This window comes from Ambystoma mexicanum, chromosome 1q (genome assembly GCF_040938575.1).
Source record: "Ambystoma mexicanum isolate Mex_15411 chromosome 1q, UKY_AmexF1_1, whole genome shotgun sequence".
NCBI lineage: Eukaryota > Metazoa > Chordata > Amphibia > Caudata > Ambystomatidae > Ambystoma > Ambystoma mexicanum.
In genome coordinates this window covers 942,156,535-942,184,524 of record NC_090922.1, presented here as the reverse complement: position 1 = coordinate 942,184,524, position 27,990 = coordinate 942,156,535, and the positions used below count along the sequence as shown (strand labels likewise).

The 27,990-nt window shown below is 44.3% G+C and overlaps 1 protein-coding gene across 4 annotated transcripts in view; it reads right to left on the bottom strand.

The window, feature by feature from the left end:
• Positions 1-848: 848 nt before the first annotated feature.
• The window catches only part of TTLL7 (tubulin tyrosine ligase like 7), a 2,250,822-nt gene continuing 2,223,680 nt past the window's right edge, over positions 849-27,990 (bottom strand). For all 4 annotated transcript variants that reach the window (XM_069641609.1, XM_069641612.1, XM_069641610.1 and 1 more), the window contains one exon: positions 849-10,268. In XM_069641609.1, coding sequence (XP_069497710.1) covers positions 10,142-10,268 — 127 coding nt within the window. In that variant the 3' untranslated portion in view covers positions 849-10,141. The remainder of the gene's footprint in view (positions 10,269-27,990) is intronic.

Here is a 27,990-nt window from a genome sequence, read left to right as displayed (position 1 = left end):
AACCGGAAAGGGTTAATGGCAAAAACGCAAATCATATCATACAATGTAGCATTAGGATTTTAGAAAAACATAAAATCTGTCTTCAGTTTTACTGCAGCACAGAAACTGAACAAGTGCCTGGTGGGTGTTTAGAAGCCACTCAACACAATCAACTTGGCGTAGCAGCTAACAGACGGTGGCAAGCCTGACACAAAGTTAGGGTGCATGATATAATGTAAATTATGATGCCAAATTTGTGGGCACGATGTAGCTCCGATTTAAGAATATTAAGTTCAAACATAGAAATATATATATGTTCCTTTCCTGTTTTAAAGACATTGCCACTTACAAACTTTCTCCAGATTATCATATTATCCTTACACTTTTTAACATCATGCATGAATGATAAGAATATTCTTATCGTAAAAACACATGTTTAGGTGCCTCCTTTTCTGACTTTGGGGTATCTTTTTGACATCAACTATTCAACATGAGCAAATAACCTAATGTATTTGTTTAAGTAGGTTTTTTTTATGCATTTTGATGTCGTTGTATACATGCTTTTCTTTTTGAATGAAATGTTTACTTTGCTCAAATGTGCTCAATGTATTTTTAACACATTTGTCAAATGTATGAGATAATTCATTTTCGTACAAATTAAATGTACTGATTTACCTTTTTTACCCTTGTATGGCAATTGGCAAATTAAAATATAAAAATAACCCTTTGAAATTATTAATGTGAGAAATCACTTGCATTTATAAATGACTGCTCAACTATTAGTTGGCATACTTATCTCAATAATTATTGACTGAAATATGACTAAAGAAGAAATTACTTACCAGTAGTGTTTTTTCTATGGATTCCTCTTCCATGGATTCCTCATCTTTATAGAACATCCCCTCACTGCCAGCTGCTTGGAAAATGTAGACAGAGGGAGTAGTGCGGCTCGGCGTTGTCTCCTCAACCTCTGCATGCCTCGATCACATCACTCCTCGATTCTGGACGTGACAATGGTGATACATCCAACTGATCTACTGGTGGGGTTCCCAAGAGGAAGAAGATCGCCCCAATGACGTCCGGACTGTGCTCTGCCTGCTCAGAGCATCCACCCATTCCCCGCCTCGACTAGATGGGCTGCTCAGGTGAAGATCCTGTTCTCCAGATGCCAGAACCGCAGCTGCATGTCTTCCCTGTACAGGGACAGTGACTGAACAACCCCTTGTGTGTTGAGGTAATGCATGAACAATGTGTTGTCTGTCCGAATCAGGACATTTTCCCCCCTGAAGGACATTGCAAAAGCATTCAGGACTAACCTGATCGCTCGCAGCTCCAGCAGGTTGACATATAATGTCACTATGACCCATACCTCAGTTCCCCACCCTTTTCCCCTATGTTCAGCAGTCAAGGGAAGAATTCCCACAAACTGAATTAAAAACAAGGATGAGAACCATTCAAACTCCCCATTTACCCTAATTTTATTTTTGGTGAAGAGCAGGCACATGAGACTGATGGTCCAGATGACCAATTACATGCCTCAGATCAAAGTATTAACTTCTCCCCCACTCTCCCCAAAAAGAAGAGAACAAGAACTCACTCAGAATGGTGCAAGCTAAACAAGCTTTCATTGCGGTAAGGAGGCGATGAGGAATCTGTGTGATAAGAATCCTTATTGAGAACATTAGTAGTAAGTAATTGTTCCTACAACAGATTGCATTGTCCCACAGATTTTCCTTCTTGAAAGACTCCCAAAGCAGTATCAATTTCTGCTGGCAGACTGGGAGCTTAAACTAAAAGGCTTTGCAAAACCGCTCTTCTGGGCCAAATCCAGGCTATAATGTTTGGAAAACGTGTGCATGGATGACCATATTGCAGCCTGACAGATCTGTAACCAGCACTCCACTGTGGAGTGCACAGGAAGCACCAAACACCCCTAGCAGAGTAGCCACAAATGCCTGGGGGCACCTCTCTCCCTGCCTTCTCAGAGCATTCAGCAATAAACAGAATTATCCAACTAGATACAGTCTGTTTCATTACCGCTTGCCCCATCATGGATTGGAAAAAACGATGAACAGCAGATCATCTCATCAAAAGGCGCTGTCCTGGCTACATAGAAACTCAACGTTGTCTTGGGGTCGAGTGTATGGATCCTTTCTTCCTACTTGGATGGGCGATGAGAAGGGAAAAATACCATAGTCAGGTCTCAGGGAACCTTTTACAGGCCCCTTCGAAAATAGGGCCATCACTGGGATATTTTGCTGAAATATTGCGACCACTGACCCCTCAGAAGCCACTGAAAGGATTGCATCTGCAGCCTGGCCTCTGGCATCAGGAAAATACAGGAGACAATGAGACGCAATAGATGGAGGAAATGCTGACAGACTGTTTGCAGTTCTGGAACCGTGTGACCGTCTGACTGATGCTGATGACTTTTCTCATGTGGAAAGGCCCTCCCCGCCCGAGTGTACACGACTGCCCTGATAAACTGGAGTCTGCGTGTTGGAAATTCAGAGAGAAGCAGGGAGCAGGTGTCCTTGAGAATCCTTGAAACCTGCTCAGGGGGTCGGCATGTGAAAAGAGGCATCCTGAAGGTTCAGTGACACCAACCAGTCATGGAGTTTGGAGAATCTCTCCCAGGGTCACCATCGTGAACTTGTTCTTCCTCAGGAATTTGTTCAAGGCCAGGAGGTCCAGGATGGGACAGATTCTTCACCCTTTCTTGGGCACCAGGAAATAGTTGGAGTACCAGCCCGAGCCTCTCTCCTCGCTTGGCACCTCCTTCACTGCATCAGTAGGGCTTTCAGTTCTTCCTGGAGCTCGGGTTCTGGCTGTCGAGGAAGGGTGGGTGGTCTGTCTGGTGTTTCTTGAGAAAGGGAAAGCAATATCCCAGCTCGACCAACTGAAGGACCCAGGTGTCAGAAGTGATTTCCTTTTATCTGTCCCAGTGGCCGGAGACTCTTCCTTCAACCAAAGAAACGTGTGGGGAGAACTCAGAGGATTCGCCGGAGCTGTTGTTTATCCGGCTGCTGATCCAGAAGACTTAGTGAAGGAGCTGTGACTTTTGACTCCTTGAAGCATTCCAGAGGTTGATTGGCCTTTGGTCCGAAGAGATGCTCACCATAGAAGGCCATGTCCAGTAGTTCAGCCTTCCCGTTTGGGGAAAACCTTGACCCTCTGAGGCATGACACTCTCCAGAGCACCGTCAACATTTCAATCAACCTCCCAACGAAATCTGCGATGTTGAGACTGGAGGCATTGACTCGCCACTTCTTTGCTGTCATTGACTATGTCCACGAACCCAAGACTCAGCTGCCATGCTGGAAGGCGGTAATCCACATTGTGGGTATAGATTGTAAAAGTACAAGCAGCATTAATGGCTTGTAGTGCCATGCTCCAATATGTGAAGACTTTTTTCTCGAGGCCGTCAGTCTTTCTCGACTCCCTGTCCGTCGGGAGGTTTGGCTTCGATGTTGCCAGTCTTCAGTTAAAAGTTGCGGCCTGGATCACTAGCCCTTCGGGGATCAGATGGGTCATGAAAAACGGCAAACTGTCTCTTGCTGGTTTATACTTTTTAGTAAGGTAGCCATAGATCGGCGGTGTTGAGCATCACGTCCGACATGGCTACGATGTACGGCAGGGCTCTCTCAGACTCTCTCAGACTGTGATCCCTTGACCAAAATGTCCGATAATTCAGACGACCTTAGAGGGCTGGCCAGAGTGTTGAGGCTGCGAGCCACAACCACCCTTTCAATGATTTTCCTGTTCTGGGCGTTCAGGTTAGCGTAAGGTGATGCCCAATACATCTCAACATAGGGGGAGATGCCCCACCGTATGCATTGTGCAACCCCGCAACTACCTCCAACAGGGCAGTCTGGTCTGTTAGGAAATTGGACACATCGTACAAGTCTGCAGCACCATGGGATTCATCCCGAAAGGGATAGGATCACCTCCTTTATCTAAGATGATTCTTATAGACTCAAAGAACCCCAACCTGGACTCCAGCGCATAGCTTTGGTCTAGTGTTGATGCCGACAGGGCAAGCCCAACAGTAGTGCTCGGCCGGAAAGGTCGTCAACACAGGGGTCACTTTTGACTTCATTGAGGTCAAGCTCTAGGCTTGAGACCCGACTTAAACACCTTCACGCCAGAATCTCCAGGAACAACTGGTGCTAGTGATGCTTGTGGCATTGAGCCCGAAGCCGTACAGGCTGCAGCTTTCTCGAAGATTTGACGCATCTGCTGCTTGATTTCCTCCCACAGCGCCCTCTTAGATGGGTATGAGTTACCCCTTTCACCCAGAGAGTCTGAGTCCCGCCGCCTATGCCTGCGCACCCTTTTAATTTTGTGGGAGGATGAAGAGGAAGGGTGAGATTCACTGCTAGAGCGGGATCAGTTTTTTGTCTTTTTGCAATTCCTGTATTATTTCCTCTGGTGTGGGGCCTTCAGTTTATTTTATATATTTGTAGGGCGCCAAAGCCCGCAGGCATCAGGGTGCACAAACACAAACACAGGAAACAGCAACAAAAAAGACGGCGCAAGTGACCAACATGGGCAAGACAGTTAGAAGTGGGACAGGTTCTATTCATAGAGGTATGGCTGTAGAGCGCGTTAGTTGAAAAGGACAGTTTTCAATCTCTGGCAAAAGGGATTGTATTCCTTTACCAGCCTGACCTCCAAAGGCAAGGCATTCAAGATTTTAGCATCCTTGAAGGGAAATGATCTGCCTAGACAACTGGAAAGAGCAAATTTAGGGATGTTGACCAGTGTCAAGGTGAGGAGCGCAACTTCCTTGGTGGCTCATGACAGGATACCAGTTCTTTAATATAGTCTGGGGCAGAACCATATAAAGCTTTATGGGCTTGAGAGGAATCCTTAAATTCCAGCCGTGAGGCCACAAGGAGCCAATGGAGATCTCAACGACTATCAGAAATATGATCTCTTCTAACTCTCTTTGTGATGATGCGAACTGCATCATTTTGAAGAGTCTGGAGGAATGGATCTTTTTCTTGTTGGCCCTAATTAATACTGCATTGCCATACTCCAATCTGGACATCACAACCACACGGGCAACTGAGGAGCAAATGGATGCTGACAGAAAGGGACGCAGGTTTCTCAGCAGCCTAAGGTAGTAAGAACCATTTTATAATATCTGGTTTGTATGAGCGCCTGAACTAAGCAGGGACTCAAGATACAAGCCCAGAGTTTTAACACTCTGTGAGAGCGGAATTGGACAACCATTAATGGAGAATGATCGGTAGCTGGGATCTAATTTTGCTCGAGCATCCTTGATGCCAAAAAGCAACAGCTCGATCTTATCCCCATTCAAACACATCCAGGTCTCAACACGAAGATAGATGGTCTGAAGAAGGACAGCGTACTTGGCATAATCCTCTTCTAACTCAAGATCGATCTGGTTGTCATCAGCATAGTTCGAGAAATACACTCCAAGCACATCTAACAGGTAACAGAAAGTTTAAATATAAAGGTTGAAAAGAAGGTGGGGACATACATGCTTCCTGAGGGACCCCACAGGAAATGGGGGAAGAGGAAGAAGTGGCCTCACCTCAACATACTTGAGGTACGATTCTGGACAAATTATCTCACCCATAGGATTGTGTCAGGAGTGCAGTGACCATGTTTCTCTAAGGTGAGCAGAAGTTGGTCATGGTCAAGAGGATCAAAAGCCGCTGATAAATCCAGCAGAACCAGCATGCCAGAGCGACCTCCATCCGATATTGTCAACATGTCCGTCTGCAGATCTAAAGGAGTGGTTTCAGTACCGTGGAGGGGTCTAAAGCCACACTGTCTGGGATGCAGGATGTTAGTCTTCTCAACAAAGGCTTGCATTTCGTTAGTAGCACATTTATCAAGCACCTTGAGGAGAAAATTACAGTTGGAGATGGGGCGAGGTAACAGGGTCACTTAGGTCCAGTCTGACTTTTTTAACCAGAGGGGTGATGGTGGCTTTCTTTATGGAAACAGGGTCTTGATTACTGGCAAAAGAGAAGTTGACCAATCTTATCAAAAAGGGTGCAAAGATATCCTTGTAGTCCAAGAAAAAGTTAGGGGGAATGGTGTACACTGTGAGGGGCGCATAGTCGAGAGGGTGGCCATCATGTCGGCAAGAGAGATAGGAGCGAAGCTAAACATATACTCTGATTTATTGATCAGATGAACAGGAGGAGGACAGAAAAATAGATGTTTATCAGTCAAGAATTTAGCTCTGATTTTGTCCCGTGCCTTGTCCTCCTTGGCTAGGAGGGCAGTCTGTATATCAGCACAGACTTTGTCCGTGTGAGCTGTAGTGATGGATAGAGTACTGGGTCTCTAATGACTTCTACAATCTCAAACAGTTTTTTAGTGCTGTTGTTTGCTTCCTCTATTTGTTTCTTATAAATAAAAAGGTTTTAGCTTAATTAATAGCTGTCCTGTAGTCTTTGTTTAAGATCTTCCACTGGGCTTTGTTGCCTACTGAAGGGCATTTAAGCCGTTTGGTCTCCGCCTGACGTTTCTAAATTTTCATTTGGCATAGATCCTGTGTGAACCATTTCTGGTGAGAAGGATTGTCTCTAACCAGTTTGCTCCTAACCGGCGCCACATAATTCAGCATGGAGATCATAAGGTTATTAAAGGTCTCGGTAAGAATAAAAGGAGGGTCCAGATCAAATGTGGCTGACATGATTCTGTCAAGGCAGTCTTTCTGGTCCAGCTCAGAAATCTTCTTAAAGTTCAAGTTTATAACAGTTCTCTGAGGGTTTAGTGGTTTAGGAGTGTTGGCATTTGAAGGTTTGGTGTCCCCCGAGACTTCGAAGGGGGCCTCCCTAGTGCCAACTTGGCTGAGTGCTCCCTAAGAGCCTTTGGGTTCATTGACTGACTGGCACCACATTGCTCAGTATCAATCTGCACCTTAAGGCACCACACACAGATGTTGTGCAGGTCTGTGGTGGATATTTACGAGCTGCAGTCTCTACAGCACTTGAAACCCAAAGGTTCAGGCCCCAAAATACTGGCGCTGAAAGAATTTTCCCCAAACCATTTTTAGCCGTGTTCCAAAACAGAGTGCTGAGCACACAGAAGAAGGGAATCGAGGCAGAGGGTCGTAGTGAAGTCATATATATATATATATATAATGTGTACCACCGACATTACATCCGGAGTCGAGGAGTGGCGTGGTTGAGGCATGCATGGGCCGAGGTGAAAACGCTGTGGCCCTTGTCAAAATGTTCCGAACCGCTGGCACTAAGGGGATGTTCTATCAAGAAAAGTAATCTGTGGGAGAATACAATCCATTGACAATCGTAATTACAACTTACTGATTGAAATGAGGCAACAAATCTAATGGATGAAAATAATGTCATAGCATAGAAGATAGGAGCAAAACATTAAGTGAATATTAAGCATAACAGGAAGGTGGAACAGAAAATTACTGTTTCTCTTTTAATGCAAGAATGCTATACAATAAGGAAAACTGTCATTTTAATGTTCCCACATATGAGAGAACTCAAATTAAGAAGACTGTGGAAACTACAGTACATTATTTTCCACTGGGAATGCCATTTCTTAAATGGGAAGGCCGAATAAAGGGCATTTGCAATTGTGTTATGATATTAGTTCTATTGAACCTTTCGTTCATTCACTATTCTACCACAGATATGGTTGCATGTTGTTTTCCTGCTTCTACTGTGAACCCAAATAACACTCTGGCTGCTTATGAACATTAAATTAAAGCCATCATGTGGAGAAAAAAGTTGAATGCTGGTTGTGAAAAATCCAGAAATGTGTCCCTTCTCCCCAAGGAGTACTATTTTCTAAATACTGATGGCCACATATCAGGGGAACTCATAAGGTTTAATATAGCCTTGAGGAGGGGGTAAACCAAGAACTATTTGAGCTAGCTGATACAGCCATCGCTTTGCCAAAAGAACAGTAAGAGACATCTTTTATTTAATTTACTTTATTGTTTGTTCATCTGAACCATAAGGCCAAGAGCTGGATGAGACGCTATGCTGTAAAGACATTTTTGTTAATTCGTTGGAACTACCAAACCAGGAGTCAGATGAGAAAAAACAGCCACCAGCGAGTAAACAATGGGGGGGGGGGCAATTAAGTGTCCATATCTAATCAACTTTCTTTCTCTCATAGTATTTGGATATATGGTAGAGTAGCTTAGGGTTTGGAGAGAGGACCAAGTTAATTTGTTCGAAATCTTGATGAGCACTCGTTTTAAGTTTTTTTTGGAAAAGGGAACTCATAGTTGTTGGAATTAGAGAAGGCCTTTCTTTCATTTCAAAGAAAAGCAGTGTTTAAATATGTGATCTTGCCCCTCTCCTGTATCAGACTTACCACACTATATGATACGTAGCCTGTCAACTCAGCAGAACATGATATTCAGATAAAACACAAGTTCAGAGGACTGCATGCAAGTTGCATATTTAAGTGAATTTCTGCAAGATTATGTATTTAGTTTTACTGTGTGTATATGCTGAATATGAATGTACAATCAAGACATTTGAGAGACATACACTGAAATGTGGTTAAAATGGGATGTTGAATGAAATGCATTCATGTCCCTGGAAGCATTTTTGAAATGTATTTAAAATGTTGACACACATAATAAAACAATCACATGGTTAATATGAGCATACTAGCAAACATTACTGTATTTCTAGTGTGTATATGAAAATCCACAGGTCCACCAATGCCCGTATATTAGATAAAAAAGCATATCAAAGGCTGTTATATGAAGGTTGAGGTAATCAAACATTCAGTAATCTGAATCCACACTTCACTGATTTGTAGACTGCCAGCAACCAGAATAGTTTTTAACAGTTAAATAGTTCTCAGCAGCCAGAGATAAAAAGTGACTTTGCCTATCAGCTGGCTTTCATACAATCATTTGGATAAGGGCATTATAAAAAATACCTTACTGAGACTGATAACAATGAAAAGCATTTTCTGGTGTGCAGTCTAAAGAGAAAATCATGTACATCGTTAAATAAAAATACAAAGAGGGATAAGAAATAAACCAAATAAATAAACATTGAGGAAAGGCAGCTGACATCAGAGTTGAAGGTAAACGGAGGATATGAAATCACATGTTAGACTAGTACTTATTAAGCCTTGTTGCTTAGATAGTGTAGTTGTTCAAGTCACATGTAAGATGATGTATGAAATGGAAGTGAACTGAGGATTAAACAATTCAGAAAAAGCACTTGCCAACTGACAAGTTGAATGTTACCATGAATCAATCATCTGATGAATGAAGAAGAAATTCACTAGGTGTTCACAAAAGTTAGGGTAATGGCAATAACATCAATGATGTTGTTGGAGTTAAAAAGGAAATGTTGTGGCACTGTGGTATTTAACAGTAAATGTTGACTTATTTAATTTATATAATTCAGGCCTAGCTTGATTGTTAAGGAGATTAGTCTAAAGCAAAGCTAAAAAGGCACAAAGCAAAATAAAGCTGAACAGTACATACATACTACATTATCTTCCAAAGTTGCTACAGGCTTTGCTTGTTTTGCGGGGCTCCACTGTTTTCAACTGTATTTAAAATACAGTGCTTTGATATTTCCTAATCCAGATGATTATTAATTGAGCTCAAACAATTCTAAAGTATTGACTCACAATATTCATCATCCTACATGACTAATTTATACATTCATTTTTCATTTCATTAAGAAAAATAAAAATAGCTAGTGCAAGTCACATGTTTCCTAGCTTTGCCAAGATAGTATTACATTTCCTCTCTAAAAATATGTCAGCTATGCTGCCACACAAAACCGTTATCCATGTTGCTAAATAATTATTAACGTTGCATCCGTGTACAAGGAATTGGGGGTGGAAAATAAATTATACATCTAAAGCAAAATAAGCCTGAAAAATATAGCAGAAATTGAATCTTCAAGGTTAATTCAAGGAGTTCACTCTGTGGAAAAAACATTTGTTTTTCTTAAGGAAATAATTCATTATGAATCCAGCTGGATCTATATGGTTTATAACATTTCTCAAAAGTGTATGTAATTTCATACTAATTTTTCCTTCATTCTCCTTTCCATAATGCTGAAGTTACCATGATGCATATGTCCCACCCTATCAGGAAACAGGATTGGGAAAAAAATAAACTAGCTATTTACAATGGAGAAATGTCAATTGTTCTTCAACTTCCTAAGTGACCAAGTTTGGGAGTAAACAAAATACTGGAGCGAGGCATCCCGGAAGAACTACGGATATAGTTAGAAGATGATGTCCTCATGATGAAGTGTGAGGTAACTGGCAGCAAACACCTAAAATAATGAAGAATATAAATCAGTGAAAATTGTACTGTAACATGCACATTAAGTTACACAAACTGTAGAAAATCTAATGATACCATATCTACATGCAATAGTCTCTGTTCCACAAAATGTACAATGTAATCGTATTTGAGCCATCTTCTGATATGAGCCTTCTGTTATCTTTTGACAAGGGGATGCTGCTCAAAGCTGTATACCTTTTTTTGTATTTTTGCTTTGGTTTGTTCAAACCTTAAACAGCATTTATCAATAGATAAAACAATTTGGATAGAAGTTTTACAGATACACTTTTACATTTGTTTTGCTCAAAGGCATAACTTTAAATAGGAACAAAAACAAAAAAGAGGAAAGAGAAAAAAAGAAAATTCATTGGATGACTTTTCAAATACTAATTCTAACTAGTAAAACCATATTTAATCAAATCATTTTGATTGCAGGACCTGCTTGTATTAATAAACATGTGAAAAACTTCTTGTCTCAATAATTAATAATTTTAATCTAAAACTATGTACAGTATGTCCCACAGATTATGTTACATTTATACAACTGTGTGCTAAGAGTACTTTCAAATTTCTTCTAAACCTATAAAATTATTCTGAAAATTGTAGTAATTTACTAGTGCTGTTGCAATGTTTTTTTCTAATTAGAGGCAAGATTAGATAAAGTAAAAAAACAAATGATCTGTTTCTAAATAGTTCTAGAAGCAAATAAAGGTACACTTGCATATTAGTATACCTTTTCTAACACTTGCCAGTACTCATCTTTCAGACAGCAGAAGGATCAAACCCTCAATCAACCCTCAAAATCAATGACTAGAGTGAGCAGGGAGAAACATTCCTAGCATGAAAATGGCAGCCATAATGCAAAATCCTGATTGTTCTGTCGAATTTCACAGTGGGGAAATGTCAGGAAAGTCTAGCCACAGTGTGTGGAATTCTTACTGCTTGAGAAAATCCCATCTGTCTGGGAAGTTTAGTTAATAACAGTGTAATGATTTTACAGCAGTGCAAGATTAGGGAATAGTTTCTTACCTGTAACTCCATTTATCCAGCATTGGTATCTTTCATGGATTCACATGCTTAGAATATTCACCGTCGTCAGGCTGGGAATCCTCGGTAAGATATATAGACATTTTCCATAGGAAAAATTCCGACACTTTTGTGTCCTATCTACGTCGTTTTGGGCCGCGCACGCCGGCGTCACTAGGACGTAGAGGTATATATAGCCCCGCCCCCGCGGCTCCCTCAGATTTCAGCCCCCAAAGTAGTATGGGGGGATCTCTGGTTTGCATGCTCAGGGGAGGCAGGCGGGCGCATGTGAATCCATGAAAGATACCAATGCTGGAGAAATGGAGTTACAGGTAAGAAACTATTCCCTTCTCCAGCATTGGATCTTTCATGGATTCACATGCTTAGAATAGATTGTATAGCAGTATCCCCCAACATTGGAGGCGTGTATGCAAACCAACATCACAATAATCACATGCCCATTTACTATGGCAACACATTACATTATAGCATGTTAACCGTGAAAGACACGACACTTTAAAGCATAGTTGCCGAAGGATGCAACCCCACTTGGGGCTTACCTTATTGGAACAGGTGACGTAGTACTGCACGCCCCATCTGTGTATCTTCAGCATGTTGCTGTGCGAGACAGTAATGTTGGGTAAACGTGTGTGGTACCGACCAGGAAGCCGCCTGGCAGATGTCCCCCAGCGGAATTCCGGACCACAAAGCCGTCAACGACGATGTAGATCTCGTCGAATGGGCCCTTGGACGCCTTTCTAGCGGTTTGCCGGCTTTGGAATGACAATAAGAAATGGCCGAAGACACCCATCTGGATAGTCCTTGTTTGGAAATCGCCTTACCCCTAGCCGCAGGAACATAAGCTACGAAGAGTTGTCTCGTGTCTCTGAAGCTTTGAGTGCAATGGAGATAAAATTTTAAAGCTCTTTTCATGTCCAATGTATGGAGAGTCTTCTCTGCCCCTGAAGACGGTGTTGGAAAGAATGTAGGCAACACTATAGAAGTGTGTTTATGGAACACAGAGGGCACTTTAGGTATGAATTGCGGGTTAGTGGCCAGCACAACTTTATTACTGAAAAACCTCAAATACGGAGGGTCTATCACCAAAGCTTGTATTTCTGACAGCGGTCGGGCTGAAGTAATGGCCACCAGGAAAGCCAATTTCCAAGACAAACATTTTAATGATGTTGACGACATTGGTTCAAAAGGGGGTTTCATCAGGGCTGCCAGGACCAGGTTCAGACTCCAGATCGGAGAAAACTTCTTCGTGGGGGGAAAGGTTCGACACAAACCTTTAAGGAAGTGTTTAACTAGGCGGTCACTGAACAATGGAGTTGAATGTCTCTTTCGAGTAAATCTCGAGATGGCAGCCAGATGCACCTTTATGGATGAAACAGATAAACCGTTTTTTGCCAGGAACAACAAGTATGGTAGGAGTTGTTCCGGTGTGATCACCAGCAGGACCAGACCTGGTTGACCTGCGCACCATATGCAGAACCTTTTCCATTTGTATGTGTATGAAGTGTTCGTGGAAGGTGCCCTTGCAGCTTGCAAAATGCGACGACAATCCGCTGGAATCGCTAACGCGCCAAACTCTGAGAAATCAGGAGCCAGGCCGTCAGACTGAGGCTGTCCGGATCGTGATGCCAAACGACCCCTTTCTCCTGAGACAGAAGGTTGGGGATCTTCTGGAACCTCATTGGTTTTGCCGCTGAGAGTTGAAGTAGATCGGAGAACCACACTTATCTGGCCCAATACGGGGCCACCAGGATCACCCGAAAGGATATCTGTGGATCCATTGCAGAGTCGGACGGATGAGAGGAAATGGGGGGAAGGCATACAGAAACTTGCCCGTCCACAGGAAGGAGAACGCGTCCCCTAGCGAGTCTTGTTGTGGCCACCTGCTCGCGTATTGGGAGCATTTCTTGTTGTCTCTCGTCGCAAAGAGATCGAGGGCCGGATGGCCCCATTCCGCGAAGACACGGTGCAGTTGTTGGTCGTTCAGTTCCCATTCGTGTAGACAATTCATCTCCCTGCTGAGAGCGTCTGCTTGCACATTTTTTACTCCTGGTAAGTGGAACGCCAACAGATGTATGTCGTGTTGCAGGGCCCAATGCCAGATCTCCTGGGCTTCCGTCGACAGGCTCCTGGAGCGAGTTCTTCCCTGCTTTCGTAGATAAAACATTGTTGTCGTGTTGTCTGTCATGATTCTCACCACTGGGCCCTTTATCTGTAGCAGAAAGGATTTTAGGGCCCAACGCACCGCCCTCAACTCTAGCAGATTGATGTGGAGGGAGGACTCTTCCGATGACCAACGACCCTGAACCTGTAAGGAGTCCAGATGAGCTCCCCACCCAGTTAGAGAAGCATCCGTCACCACTGTCTTCTGGAACGCAGGTTCCAGTAGGGGCATTCCCTTTGTTAGGTGTATGGAGATTCTCCACCATTGAAGCGCCTGCACGAGCTGGCCGTTGATGGTCAACCTGTCTGACCAGCGTCCTTGACTCTGTGCCCATCGATCCGCCAAGAATTCCTGAAGAGGCCTCATGAAGAGGCGACAATTGTCTATTAAGGGTATGCAGGACGACATGGTCCCCAGCAGGGACATGTACCTTCGTACTGACACTCTGGTGTCGACCTTCCATTACGATGCCTTTTGTTGCAGTCTGTGAATCCTTTCGAGGGATGGCTTCACCAGTCCCGACTGTGTGTGGAACTCTGCCCCCCAAAAGACCAAGGTCCTTGATGGCTTTAACGAGGACTTGTCGAAGTTCACTGCGAAGCCCAAACGTTGCAGGAGGGACAGGGTGGCATCTAGGCTTTCTTGTGCCCTTTCCGGAGACAGTTCCCTCACTAGCCAATCGTCCAAATAAGGGTACACATGGTGACGTTCCTTTCTTAACCAGGCTGCTATTGGAGCCAGGCATTTGGTGAATGTCCTGGGGGACGATTTTAGTCTGAACGGGAGGACCTTGAACTGATAGTGGGTTCGTCCGACGACGAACTGCAGAAATCTTTTGTGCCGTTGACGCATCGGGATATGGAAGTATGCGTCCTGAAGGTCTAGCGACGACAAATAATCTCTGGGTTGTATCGATCGGATCACCTCCTGAAGCGTAAGCATTTTGAATTTTAAATTCTTGAGCAGTTTGTTGAGCGCTCGTAGATCCAGAATGGGGCCCCAATTTCCATTTGGTTTCTTGACGACAAAGTACCGGGAGTACACTCTGTCCTTTTTCTGCCACCGGGACCAGCCCCTTTCTGCAGCATAAGCGCCACCTCCTGCAGTAGTATTCGAAGGTGGGGCTGGGCCGAGAACACCGGTGGAATGTGTGGTGGCTTGTCCTTGAACTGTAGAGAGTGGCCCAGATGAATCGTGTCCAAAACCCATTGGTCTGTTATGCGCTCCCACTCGTCGATGTGACGAGACACTTGGCTCCCCAGGACGTCCTGAAACATGTCATTGTTGGTTCTTGGTTTATCTTTCGTCGACGAAGGGTAGGCACCCCGCCGTCTGGAGGTTTGGTAATCTCTGCCTCTACGAGAAGATTGGGCCGCACACCTGTAGCCTTGGGATGAGTAGGAGGGTTCACTGAAACCTCGGTCTCTAGATGACCCAAACCAGGAGTTACCAGAAGCCCCTCTGAAAGGACGAAAGGAACGAAAATTCCTACCACTCTGGAGGGCTCCGAGTGACCGCACTGTGTCAGTATCCTCTTTCATGCCCTTCAAGGCCTCATCAACTTTTTCACCGAACAGTTGTTCCCCTTCACACGGCATATCCAAGACTTTATATTGCACCTCCGGTCTGAACGTAGTGCACTTGAGCCAGGCTTGTCTACGTAGAACTACGCCATTTATTGATTTGCTTGAAACCGGACTCGGCTAGGTCGACAGCAATGTTTATAGCATGGTTGGAGGCCTCCTCTCCTTCCCGTGCTAGCAACATGGCGGACTTTCTATGTTCCTCGGGCAAATGCTCCAAGATAGGATCCAGTCGGTGCCACATTTCCCTGTCATACCTAGACATAATCGCCAAGGAGTTGGCTGCTTTAACTGTAGTCGCGCCCACGGACAGCACCTTCTTGCCAAAAGCATCTTGCCTCCTGGCTTCGTTGTCTGGCGGGGTCGTGCATTTATTTTGAGACCTGGCCTTTCTAGCCGCCGCCGCAGATACCACCGACTCCGGCAAAGGTTGAGACGTCAGGCACTTGGGAGTCGATTCCGGAGCCTTGAACTTCTTCTCCAAACGACCTTTCACTGCCGAGAACGGGTGACGCTTGGTCTTCAGGCCCTCTTGCCAGACATGGTCCAAAATAGGGATGGCGAATATGGATTTCCTTCTCTTGCCCATATGATCAAAAAGAAAACAATCCTTTTTCTCCTCCTCAGGGATTAGGCCAAACTCCGCACACACCTTACTCATCATGGCATGGAATGCCCCCACGTCGTCAGGCGGTGATGGCTGCGCGGGGCTTCTCGGAGTTTCCATTTCTGCTTCAGAGTCCCAAGTTGGGTCTCTTGAAGGGGATAGTGAGATGTCTGAACCCGACCCTTCAAGGTCTGAATCAGAGTCCAGTAGTTCTCCTTCTTCTTGTGGGAGAGGGCGATCTTCCGCCGAGTGGGAAGCAGCAGTAATCCTGGTCGTCGAGCGAGGAGCCGGGCCCGGCTCGTCGACGAGTGGTGTAGCCCGTAGCAGTGCCGGGGCACTAGGTTGGGGTATTTGTGTGTCCAAACGCTGTAATAGCTTTTGTAGCGTATTTAGCACCTCCAAGGACAGAACCACCTGGGGGTTCAGTAATGACGAGGTTGTAGGGATGGTACCCCCACCCAAGAGCGTCATTGCGCTGGTCAGCTGCAACCCCAGATCAGTTGGGTTTGTGACCGGGCCGCGTTCCTCGTCAGCCGACGAGATGGAGAAAGTCGCCTTTGGTTGCAGCAGGGCCTCCGGCGGAACGGGATCGAAAACCTCCTGTTGCCATCCAATAGACGGAACCACCGTCGACGATATGTTTCCTACAGCCGCAGTCTGAAACGTAGGAGGAGCCGCCGATGACGCAGGTGTTGAAGAGCGGGTCGTCGACGAAGCAAGTGATGCAGGGCCTTAAGGTGTTCCCACCGCTTTTGGGGCCGACTTGCTGGTCGAGGCCTCTCGACTCAAGGTAGACTTATGACGGTCTCCTGAGGAGGATTTAGATGGTTCTTTTCTCTCCTTTTTAGATGAGTAGGAAGAAGACGGCGCCTTGTGTGAAGAGGGGGCCTTCGAATGTTTCTCCGAATGCTTCTCCGAGGGGCGTTTTTCAGCAGAACGTGCCTTCTTCGTCGGGGGTTCCGACTTACTTCTTGAGGCCGTGTAGCCCACCTCCAATGCCGGGTACGCACCCGCCCCGTCATTGAGCCAATCGACAAGGCATCTTTTTCGGTCTTTGAGGGTTTTCTGGGAGAAACCCTGACAGATTTCACAAGAGTCCGCTGTGTGGTGAGGATGAAGGCAGTAAATGCAGTCCATATGACCATCCCCTTCGTACACCTTCTTAAGACCGCATGTAGCACACGGACGAAACAACGCCTTTCCAGACATTTTTTCGAGAAGAACAAACAGTCGCAGAAGTAGAAAGCACAACCTAACCAAGTAGCAGATACGTGAGGTAATCCCACTACTTTGGAAGATGGTTGAAATCTGAGGGGGCGGGGCTATATATACCTCTACGTCCTAGTGGCGCCGGCGTGCGCGGCCCAAAACGACGTAGATAGGACACAAAAGTGTCGGAATTTTTCCTATGGAAAATGTCTATATAACTTACCGAGGATTCCCAGCCTGACGACGGGGAATATTCTAAGCATGTGAATCCATGAAAGATCCAATGCTGGAGAATTGTTATGTCCTTGTAAAGGTAATTTATTTTTAAATGTTTTAATAAATAATACATTGAAAAATAGGTTGGAATAATAGAAAAAGAAAAAGGAAGGTAGAGGGGACCTAATTTTGAAGACAAAAATAAAAACCATCAAAAATATACCAAATATACCACTACTGCAAAGAGTACTATCTGGGCACTGATGGAGAAACATGGTTAAGTCTACAACGGTTGAATGTGCAAGGTCAGTTGACTTCTGTTCGCAGTGAAAACAGCCTGTTTGCATGTTCTCCTGTGCTCATTTTACAAAACGTTAGTAAGATAAAAGCTGCCCATTCCATGAGTCAAACCTGTGAGCATCAAATCAGTAGCAGCTGTTATTATTACCAAACCCAATAGAGGCAATTCCATACGCTACATAAGGATGAGAGGAGGGATTAAATTGTGTGACATGTGGACTAATACCAACAGAAATGATCAACATCCTTAATTCAAGAAATTTGAAAGACGGACCTGCCTGTTTGCATTACACCCAACTTGTAGGTTAACCAAACCTATTGTTATCAAGCAACTCAATCATACTTATGTTGTCCACCACAGAATGATTAAACACTGATTTATCTTTGCCTGTATTCTTAAATGCAGTTTAACAAATAATTGTTGCAGCCAGATGTTTTGAGCAATATGGTAAGTTAAGTGCCTGAAAGCTATACCTATGGGCCTGAGCGAAAAAAGTGTGCTTATTGAGTGCTCACCACACACCTGCCAGTATATCCAATAGGAATCTGTAAGGATGTCATTAGCTCTAGTATTGGGCCCTCAATTCTGTGAAATGAAATTCATAAAGGAGAATAAACCATGACAGCATAGCCACCAAGCAGCTAACGCTCAGCAGAAGCAAAGCCCATTTTGGCTCTCTGGGGTCAACTGAGCCTGATTTGGGAGGTGAAGAGGGGCTGGAGAGGGAGAGAAGGTTTTAAGAGCAGGAGAAAGATGGTGATATCTGCAATGCTTGCCATACCAGCAATTATGACTCGGAAAGCCTGAATCATTATTGGCTCTGAGGAATCATAAGTCACACTACTGGTGCGTTTCAAAGTTGCTAATTTTATACAATCAATTTGTCGCTGCAGTTTCCTCACATATCTTTGTACTTTAATACCTGTTTGCCAAATATGTACAACATTTACAAAATATGTATATTGTAGATAATCCCAAAAGATTTTTAAACTCCTACATCGCTCAAACATCAGAGATTTCAACTTATCAGACTACAACTGTATGTAAGATAAGAAATTTGGCTTTTTATCACAGCTGGTCTGATGGGCGACTCCTTAATCATACAGATTCACTCTCAATTCACGGCGTCCAATTGATGAAATGCAAAAAATCTATTGCTATTGGATCAATTAGGTAAATGTACAAAGTTGTCGCACGTGGCTAGAGTTCAACGGTCTAAAGCCTAACCCGTTGTATAATTAATTAGGATATGAAAGCACTCCAGATCTTCTGCGCCACAATGATAAAAAAAAACAATCAGTGCCCTTTTCTGAATAAAACTGATATCAACAAGGGCACTTTTCTGAATAAAACTGATTGGTTTTTTTGATCATTGTGGCGTATAGTCCTTGATTTATAGTGTATGTAGCAAAAATACATGTACCAGAATGCAAAGAATATAACAGGACTACATAAACTACATGCAGTTGACAGAGATCAGGTTCACAACTGTTAAAACCCTAACTTCAGCAGCAGCTAAAGCAGAATGTTATTTCTTGCAAGATTTGTTTTCCTTAAAAATATGGACTGAATTCCTTGACCTATTGAATCAGCTTCTGAATAGGCCAGCTACAAGTAATTGAAGACCTTTCACCCAGACCACTAGAAGGGGTTTGTGGTTTGGTGGCATAAGTCCATTGCTTGGTGGGGACAATGATTCACCATCATCACTAGATCTTCAAGAGGTCTCATTTATCATTTACCACCCCACGCAAATAGTCTTCAGCTTTTCCTGACGTTTCAGCAAGAACCATGTAATACAGGGAGCTGCAATAGCTTCCTTTGCCATCTAAGCAGGCGTGTTTATAATTCTGTGCAAAAACCAAGGATCTAGATGATTTGCTCAAGGCATATCTTTATTTCGCTTACAATTTTTCATATTGGCCCAGCCTGTTTTTCTCATGCATATTCCTGAAATGTTCTGTATTAAATTATCTCTATCTTGTATCACTTCTATTCAGATGTATGTCTATTGCTCGAATTTAACTGGTCAACAGGTGGTTGCTTATTTTTAAATCAAATGTTTTACCACAAAATATGCGGTAGACTGGACACTACCCCTACACCCCCACCAATATTGCCTCACCCCAAACCATCATATACATTTGACCGGTTGGGGGGTGGAGCAATAGACCTAATACCTTCTATTCCTGTTCCCATTTCCTCAGTGGTCCAACTACTTTCTTGAGAACTGGCGCACCTCAGTGGGCATAATTACCCACATGAGTTGATTGATGTCAGATGAGGGTTTGTAACACTGTACCAATGTCTGTAGCTCATCAATCAATTGTTCAGGTTCCTCTTTAATGTTTGGAAATTCTTTAGACCAATTCCTTAAGACCTGAGGAGTCCATGGGGCATGTACTGTTACTTGGGTCTTATTCGGTAACTGAGAATTCGAAGCACTACAACTACGTGAGTATGGGGAAAGTTTATATTGATGGATGCAGAAGCGCTGCCGCTTGTCTGGGGTGGGGCTTGTGCCTGATGCTGGCAGTGATGTCATTTAGAGTTTGCAAGGGGTCGCAACTGTGACCCCAGAAGTCTCCCTTGCTACCCCTGGGGTCTCCCTTGCTACCGCAAAAAATAAAAAATTTAAAAAATACTTTTTAAAAAATAAAATGTGGGAGGCTCCTGGGCTGTGGACTGCAGCATGTGGCTCTTTGTTTCTGGATTGGCTGGTTTTCTGGTAGCTGTAGCTGGTAAGATACATCAGTGGGTAGAGGGCTCCCTGCTGCAATGTGTGTGCGATCTGAAGGCTGCAGGTTCGACTCCCGGCAAGGTTAACTCAGCTTTTCTTCCTGCTGAGGTTGATAAATGAGTACCAACACAGGTTTGGTGATATTGTATGTATATTTGTTCTATATGAAGCGCTTAAGCGTAAGTGCTGTACAATAACACATCATTATCTTTTGGCCTTGGACATCTGCTTACATTTACAGTAATTTGGTAATATGGGCCTATACGCAGTGATATTAACGATACATATTGTGATCCATTCTTGTATGCAATGTATATCTCTTTACAGGGATACCGTAACCATATGTTTCATAGTGTTTTTAGAAACAATGCTATGTGATGCCATTTCCTGTTTTGTTAAGGGGTGAAAGGTTGTGTTTCATCACTTCCTGTGTTGTCACTTTGGAGTGGGGTCAAATGACATCAATACCTCTGATGTCATCAAAGGTCAAGGGTCATGTGATGTCACTTCCACTACCCCTGGCATTTTGGTGAAATGGCGTCCCTGGATGCTGGTTCCGGGTACCTGTTTTATTGAGCGTTGGGGTTGCGTTTGCTGCACAGACTTGGTGTTTGCTTGCACTTGTGCTGGTGGCTAGCGTGCAACATCTTGGTTCAAGTTGGAAGCACATAATATTTCCTTCCTCCTTGCTACTCTCTGCCTCATCCCTGCCCGCTGCCAATAATGTGGGCAGATGAAAGTAATCTAGGTTCTTGAGCTGGGTGAACCCTACCTCGCCTACTCTTTCTGTCTCTTCTGCCCAGCCCATTCCTGACCTTTGTTTCTTTATTTTCAACAACTCGCTCCTTAACTTTTCATTTGTCTTTTAAGCCTCTCGTTATCAATTCCCCCACTCTCCTAGTACCTTCTACAAACCAGTTGAACAACACTTTTGATTGCTGATGCTATTTTTAATTTGTTTATTTTAACCTGCATTGAAAATATACTGTTTTTTCTAAGCCGAAGGTACCCTTCACAGAGAATTGCCAGCTTTTATGTGCCTGTGTACCTGTGTCATGGAGCTCCATTTTTGGTTTTGCTGCATTTTGATTCCCACCACATGGCCGCAATCAGTACAACAGAGAAAAGATAAATGGAACGGGTGTTGGGATCCGAACATCTGGTTGGCATAGCAACTGGCAACACTTGCAGCATGACTGCAGCAGCTAATTGATTGTTTTTTTCTCGTCTCCATCCACCATGTCCGCTAATCAGGGCTTGTGCAACAATATTTTAACCAATTGGATGTTCATTTGCAAAGAAATGCCGTGTGGCCCAAGGCAACCCAACATGAAAGCGCGAGGCATATGCCTTCACACGTGACAGGAGAACTGCATGCATTGTTTGGGAAACATAGCATGGTGGTGCTATGGTATTAAGCAGTTTGCCTTATTATATTTGTGTAGGAGGACTGGATCCTGAAAAAATCAGTGCCGGGTTATTCTGTCATGTGTGTGTGAGCTTCGCTTCAGGAAGTGATCAAGCTAGGAGACTGAGTGATAGGGAAATTAGACTTCCACAGTCCACAATCACTGGCACTTCTCTTAGGAAGTGAGGGGAATACATTAATGAAAGAGCTCTGCGAAGTATTTAGGGTTCTTCAGACCTCCTAGTACTCCTCCTCCTACCCCCTTCAAATGTAACACCCAAAGCTGCACATCCTATAGGTTGTTGTCATAAAACATATTCAAAATTCTGTGTGATGCTTGGTTAAAGAACGAACATTAAGGGGCAAAGCATTAAGAGCTGTCGGAGGGGAGTCTGGAAATGTCAGTGAGTGGTGTGGGCAGAGACTGTGAGGCTTCTCGGAAGCTAACGTGACCCCTGGGAGACAACAGGATCGGACAAGCCTGTTGTTGATGGAGGCTGGAACGGTGCGAGGCTCCACATGAGCCAAGGGTGAGGATCTAAAAGGTGATGAGTTTCAGCAGAGTACCAATATCTAGCTTGGGAGAAGGCATGAGCAGCCCCACCTTGGCCCGGATCTACTTACGGAAGAGCACAGACCGGCAAGTCTCCAATGTGCCATCTTAGCACCTGCTGCACTCGTATACTGTGCATATAGAGGTAGCACATTTAAAGAGGAACAAAGAATTAATCAACAGGCCACCCCCGGTACAATCAAAATGAATGGGGGGGTGGGAGAAATGTAAAAGAAACTAAACAAGGACAACGCAAGTCCAAGCAAGCCAGGCACACAAGGAAATCATTTAACAGACTAAACAGAAGTGCTAAGAAAAAAGAAATCAAATAATAAAATGAAACACAAATGGTGGTAAAATATTTAAAAAGCAAGCAGGATGTGCTTTCAGAGAAGTCTCTGTCAGGAGGATACCCTGAGGGGGAAGGTCGCTTCTGCTTAACAGCGACTCAAAGATTGGTCAGCAAACACCCCTATTCCCCACCTGTTCATTCAGAACAAAGAGTGAGGTCGGATGGGCATATTGGCTGTTTTAAGATGAATTGTAAAGCATACTTAAAATGTAAAAGAAACTAAAGAAGGGCAATGTAAGCCCAAGGAAGCAAGCACAGACATACAAGAAAAACAATTATACTTAACAAATTAGGCCAGGCACCTTCACACTTAGGAGCGCTACAGGGAAGACAGGATAACAAACAAAACAGAATGAAAATAAGAACATGTGAAATGAAAAGGTGGCAAAAAATTAAAAAAGCAAACAAGGTGCGCTCACAGAGGATGATTCATTGTCAGGTGGACACCTTGAGGGGGAAGGTGGCCACTGCTTAAAATCAATTCACAGAGTGGTCAGCAATCCCCTACCCTGGTCCAATCAGAACAACAGGTTGGGTCAGAGGTGCCTGGCAGCTATCTTCAGATGATCTGTAAAACTTATTTAACATGTCAAATAAACAGAAATGGGGCTGTGTGACACCAGACAAGCTCAGACATACAAGGAAATAAATTAAATTGAACATAAGTGAGCCTTGGCAACATTGCGCTTTTAGAAACACTAAAAGGAACTCAAGATGGTGAACAAAACAGAATTAAAATGAGAAATTTTGAAACTAAAAGGTTGCAAAAGAACAACACAAGCTGGATGCACTTACAGGGGAGTGTCTATCAGGAGGACATATAGGGATGGAATGTGGCTGCCACTTGCAATTCATAGACTGGTCAGCAGACATCCCTTCGTCCAATCAGATTAACGGTTGAGGTGAGAGGAGCAAGGTACCAATCTTAAAATGGCCTCTAAAACGTCTTTAAAATGTAAAAATACAAAGGCAATGAACCTCTGATCCTAGGCATACAAGAAAGAGGTCAGGCAACTGCGCTTTTAGGAGGTCTATCAGGAATACACCTCCACATGTGTAGTAAAAGGGTCTGTAAAGCCATCTTGGTCTCAGCTTTTAATTGGTTTGGGGTGCTTTATCACAATCAACTCTCCTAAATGACTACCAATATGGATTCTAACAATGATGCCTCACACACAGTGCCACCATCCAAGATATCAAAACATTCTCTCCACATCCTGGACAAAGGGAACCCTGCTAACTTGTCCTACTCAACTGCTATTCCACCTGAAATACAATTGACCATGAAGCCATTCTTAATAACCTTGCCCCATTTGTGGGCTGTGATAGAACAGTCCTCCAGGGGTTCACTGCAATACATTATTAATATTGAAATAGTGCAAGCCTAGTTCGGGTGCAAGGGAGCACTACAGATCTATCTCGCTAACAGAGATTACCTTGTCCATTTGGGCGCCAACAGGTTTCAGCCACTCTCAGTAAACCGAGTAGCCCCAAAAGGCTCAATCATGTCCCCTGTCATCTTCAGCCTCTCAGAGAACCTCCTGAGGAACGTATTGCAAACACTAATGGAAAAATATAACAATATGAAGATGGCATGCAGTTTTACCTAAAAGCATCTCAGACAGCCAATGGCACAAACACTATCTGATCTGCATGAACTTCTGGAGGGCACACACCTACCTGAAGCTCAACTCAATAAATATTAACTTCAGTCTACTAGGAAACGCCATTAAGCTTGCCTACGTCCATAATTGGCTTATAAACATGAGGCTCAACACATTGACACCTCAACTCATAGGTAGTGCAAAATTGTTCAGCATTAATGACGACTGTGACATTCATTCAAAACAGATAAAGCCAAGTAGACCACACAGCATGGTGCCAACTCACACGCCTCAACAAAATCAATTAGTCATCCACATCCTGGTCATCTCCCAAATGAATGGCAACACCCTACTGTCATGCCAGGATTCGCAGATGCCACCTTGGCCTCTGTGAAAGCCATCCTCCACCCTGCATCATGCCTCGTCACAGCATTATCAAAATTCAAGCATATCACCCTGATAATTAAGGTGTTGCATTGGCTAACTCTAAAGGAAACAAAGGACAGGTAAGGTTTCATTATAGCGTAGTGGAGAGTGTGCAGCGAGGCTCCTGGATCGGAATCTTGCGCTGCTCTTTTCATTGGTGAAAAAAGTTTGAGAACATGGAAGAGTGATAAAAGCAATTTATTAGAACAATTACTACTTTGAAATAGAAAACCTGCACTAGCCGTTCTCTCTCTATATTGTTTTTACAACACATATCATCGACTTGACCAAGCACACTTCACAGAGGGCGAATAAACCGTTCTCTAGAAACATAGTCCCACATGAAATGCTTGACCACTCGAACACAGCATGGGAATAACCATCCCAAACCCTTTTTTTTAATCATTATTTGTATAGCTATTCTTTAGCTGTAATTAACTCATTGTAGCATCAGTATCAGTTTTCCCTTCTGTCTATCCCTTTTAGGTAGGCGTTGCAACAGCACTACCTAGGGCAGAACATCATCATTAAGGGAAAGAGTTTTCTTCCAGCCAGGGCGATTGTTAGGGAACACAATAACAGTATGAATAAGAATGATTGACATAATGAAGCCTTACCTGTCCTTTGTTTTGTGCAATACTATAATTGTAGATAACAGGAAGGCCAACTTACCCCAAACTTTGAGGTGTAATTATAGGAAACATTTATATCCCTGTATTGTTTGCTGTAACTCTAAAGGAACACATTATGTCCAAGACAACCTGCATCACCTATAAAGCAGTCACAACCAAAGCACCATCCTAACTGGTTGAGAATCTCACCATCTCCGTAGGCCAATGGCCCACCGGAAGCCCCTACATCATTAGACTGCAAACAAAGAACTGCAAGAAGGAAACTTCTCAGCCAGTCCTCCTTCTACTACACAGCTTGTTTCCGGAACAAGTTACCAATGTAGATAGGACTACCTTTTCCATCCTAAACATCAGGAAGGACAAGACCCTACTTTTTAAAGGAAAACACACTAAACACTGATCGCTCCACTGAAACCTACTTCCCGACCTCCTGAGATCCACCGCTTCTCTAACCATTCCAGCTAACTCTGCTTCCCACATCCTATTGGTAACTCTGAGTGTGCATCCCCTATGTACAAAGCTCCATTGCTTTGCAGGTAGATGAACAAGTTACTCTCTTACCTGGTAACGTTCTTTCGCTGGGATGGTCCGACGACGTATTCCATATCTATGACAGTAATCAATAGAGCTGTGCTGCTTCGGAAAATCTTTTGGCGCCTGCGTCCTGCGTTGATGACGTCGATACGCCGCACTCGAGGACCTCTTCCGACGGCCAACGTCACTGGATGTTATAAGTAGGACGCACGACGCCCGTAGCCTCAGTTGTAGTTTTTTCCCAGAATGTGTGGCACCAGTCTTCTGCCAGTCTGACCACACAAAGCCTTGGGGAAACGTAAGCTGCAATCGCATAAGAAATTCTGTAGCGGGGAAGGCAGGGAGGGAGCGATATGGAATATGTCATCGGACCATCCCATCGAAAGAACGTTACCAGGTAAGAGAGTAACTTGTTCTTCGAGGGGATTGGGTCCTCCGACGTATTCCATATCTATGACAGACTCCCAAAGCAGTACCAACGCAAGGAGTTGGGAAAAGAATTTAGAATACAGAAATTTAGAATGCCCAATCAAATTGCAGAGCAAAGGACCGCCTTGCCAAAGGCCAGATCCTGCCCCCGGATAGAATTGAGGGTGTAGTGACGTACAAAAGTATGGACCGAAGCCCAGCTAGCTGCATCACAGATGTTACGAATAGGAACACCCCTCTGCAGGGCAGTAGAGGCAGCCATACCCCTGGTAGAATGGGCCCGCAGGCCGACCGGTGGGTCCTTACCCGCCAAGCGGTAATATTCAGAAATTGCCAGAATAATCCAGCGAGACAAAGTCTGTTTAGTCACAGCTTGTCCCAAACGCTTTCCAGCGTAACCAATGAAGAGTTGATCGTCCACTCTGACCCGGGAAATGCGTGAAATATAAAAGCTTAAAGCTCTCCTAGGATCGAGCCTATGGAGCCTCTCCTCTTCCTTACCAGTATGCAGAGGAGGATAAAATGCCTGAAGAATAACCTTCTGGCCTAAATGAAATTTCCGACACCATCTTCGGAAGAAAGGAAGGAAGAACTCTAAGGACAACCCTGTCCTTATGAAACACAGTGAAGGGTGGCTTAACTGAAAGTGCCTGTAACTCACTCACTCTGCGAGCGGAAGTGACCGCAACTAAAAACACAGTTTTAAGGGTTAACAGTCTCAAAGGACAAGAATGCAAAGGCTCAAAGGGAGCACCCATTAGAAACTTGAGAACAAGGTTCAGATACCAACTGGGCACCTGGAAAGGTGACGGGGGAAACACATTAGTGAGCCCTTTCAAAAACTGAGAAATTAAAGGGATTTTAAAATAGAACACTCCTAAAACGACTGCTTAAATATAGACAGCGCCGCCAGGTAACCTTTGATCGTACCCACTTGCAGGCCCCTGTGGGCCAAAGAAAGCAAAAAAGACAGAATCATAGGAATGTCACGTGAAAAAGGATTCACATTCTTAACCCTGCACCAGTCGCAGAACTTTCTCCAACGGCAACGGTACAGGGACTTTGTTGCGGGCCTTCTGGCCGAAAGCAACACCTCCATCACGTCTTCAGGGAGGTCCCAATCCTTATACCTCAACCTTTCAGAAACCAAGCGTGAAGGCTGAGGGATCTGACCTCTGGATGGAGAACCTGACCCCCCTCCCGTGAGAGCAGATCGTCTTGGTAGGGAAGACGACATGGAGGGCAGATGGACAAGTCCAGAAGGTCCGGGTACCACATCCTTCGGGCCCATGCCGGAGCAATGAAGATCATCCGGTAACCGAACCTCCGTAACCTCTGCAGCACTTGCGGAATGACAGGGACTGGAGGAAACGCATACAGTAGTGGGAATGACCACTCCACCTTGAACGCGTCTCCTAAGGCTCCTCTTGGAGGAAATTCCCACAAGCAGAACCTTTCGCACTTCCGGTTGACACTGGAGGCGAAGAGATCCAATTGAGGGGTCCCCCAAAGGGCGAAGATCTCCAGGAGAATCTCTTGAGCCAGCTCCCACTCGTGAGAGATCGTGCTCTGCCTGCTCAGAGCGTCCGCTGTCTCGTTTTCGTCTCCGGCTAGATGAACTGCCGAGATCAAAATTTCCTGCTGGATGGCCCAGAACCAGAGCTGCATCGCCTCCCTGCACAGAGGAAGTGACCCTGCCCCCCCCCTTTTTGTTGAGGTAGTTTATGGCCACTGTGTTGTCCGTCAAAATCAGGACATTGGCCCTCATCAGGAGGTTGGAGGTAACCATGCCGGTTTTAGCGGCATGGTTGCGTCCTTACCGCAATCCGGACCCAGGTCCCTCGAATGAGGATTTACCGGCCCATCGCAACCTTGGCGGACCCAGTAATTCCCGTCCAAGGAACCCGGA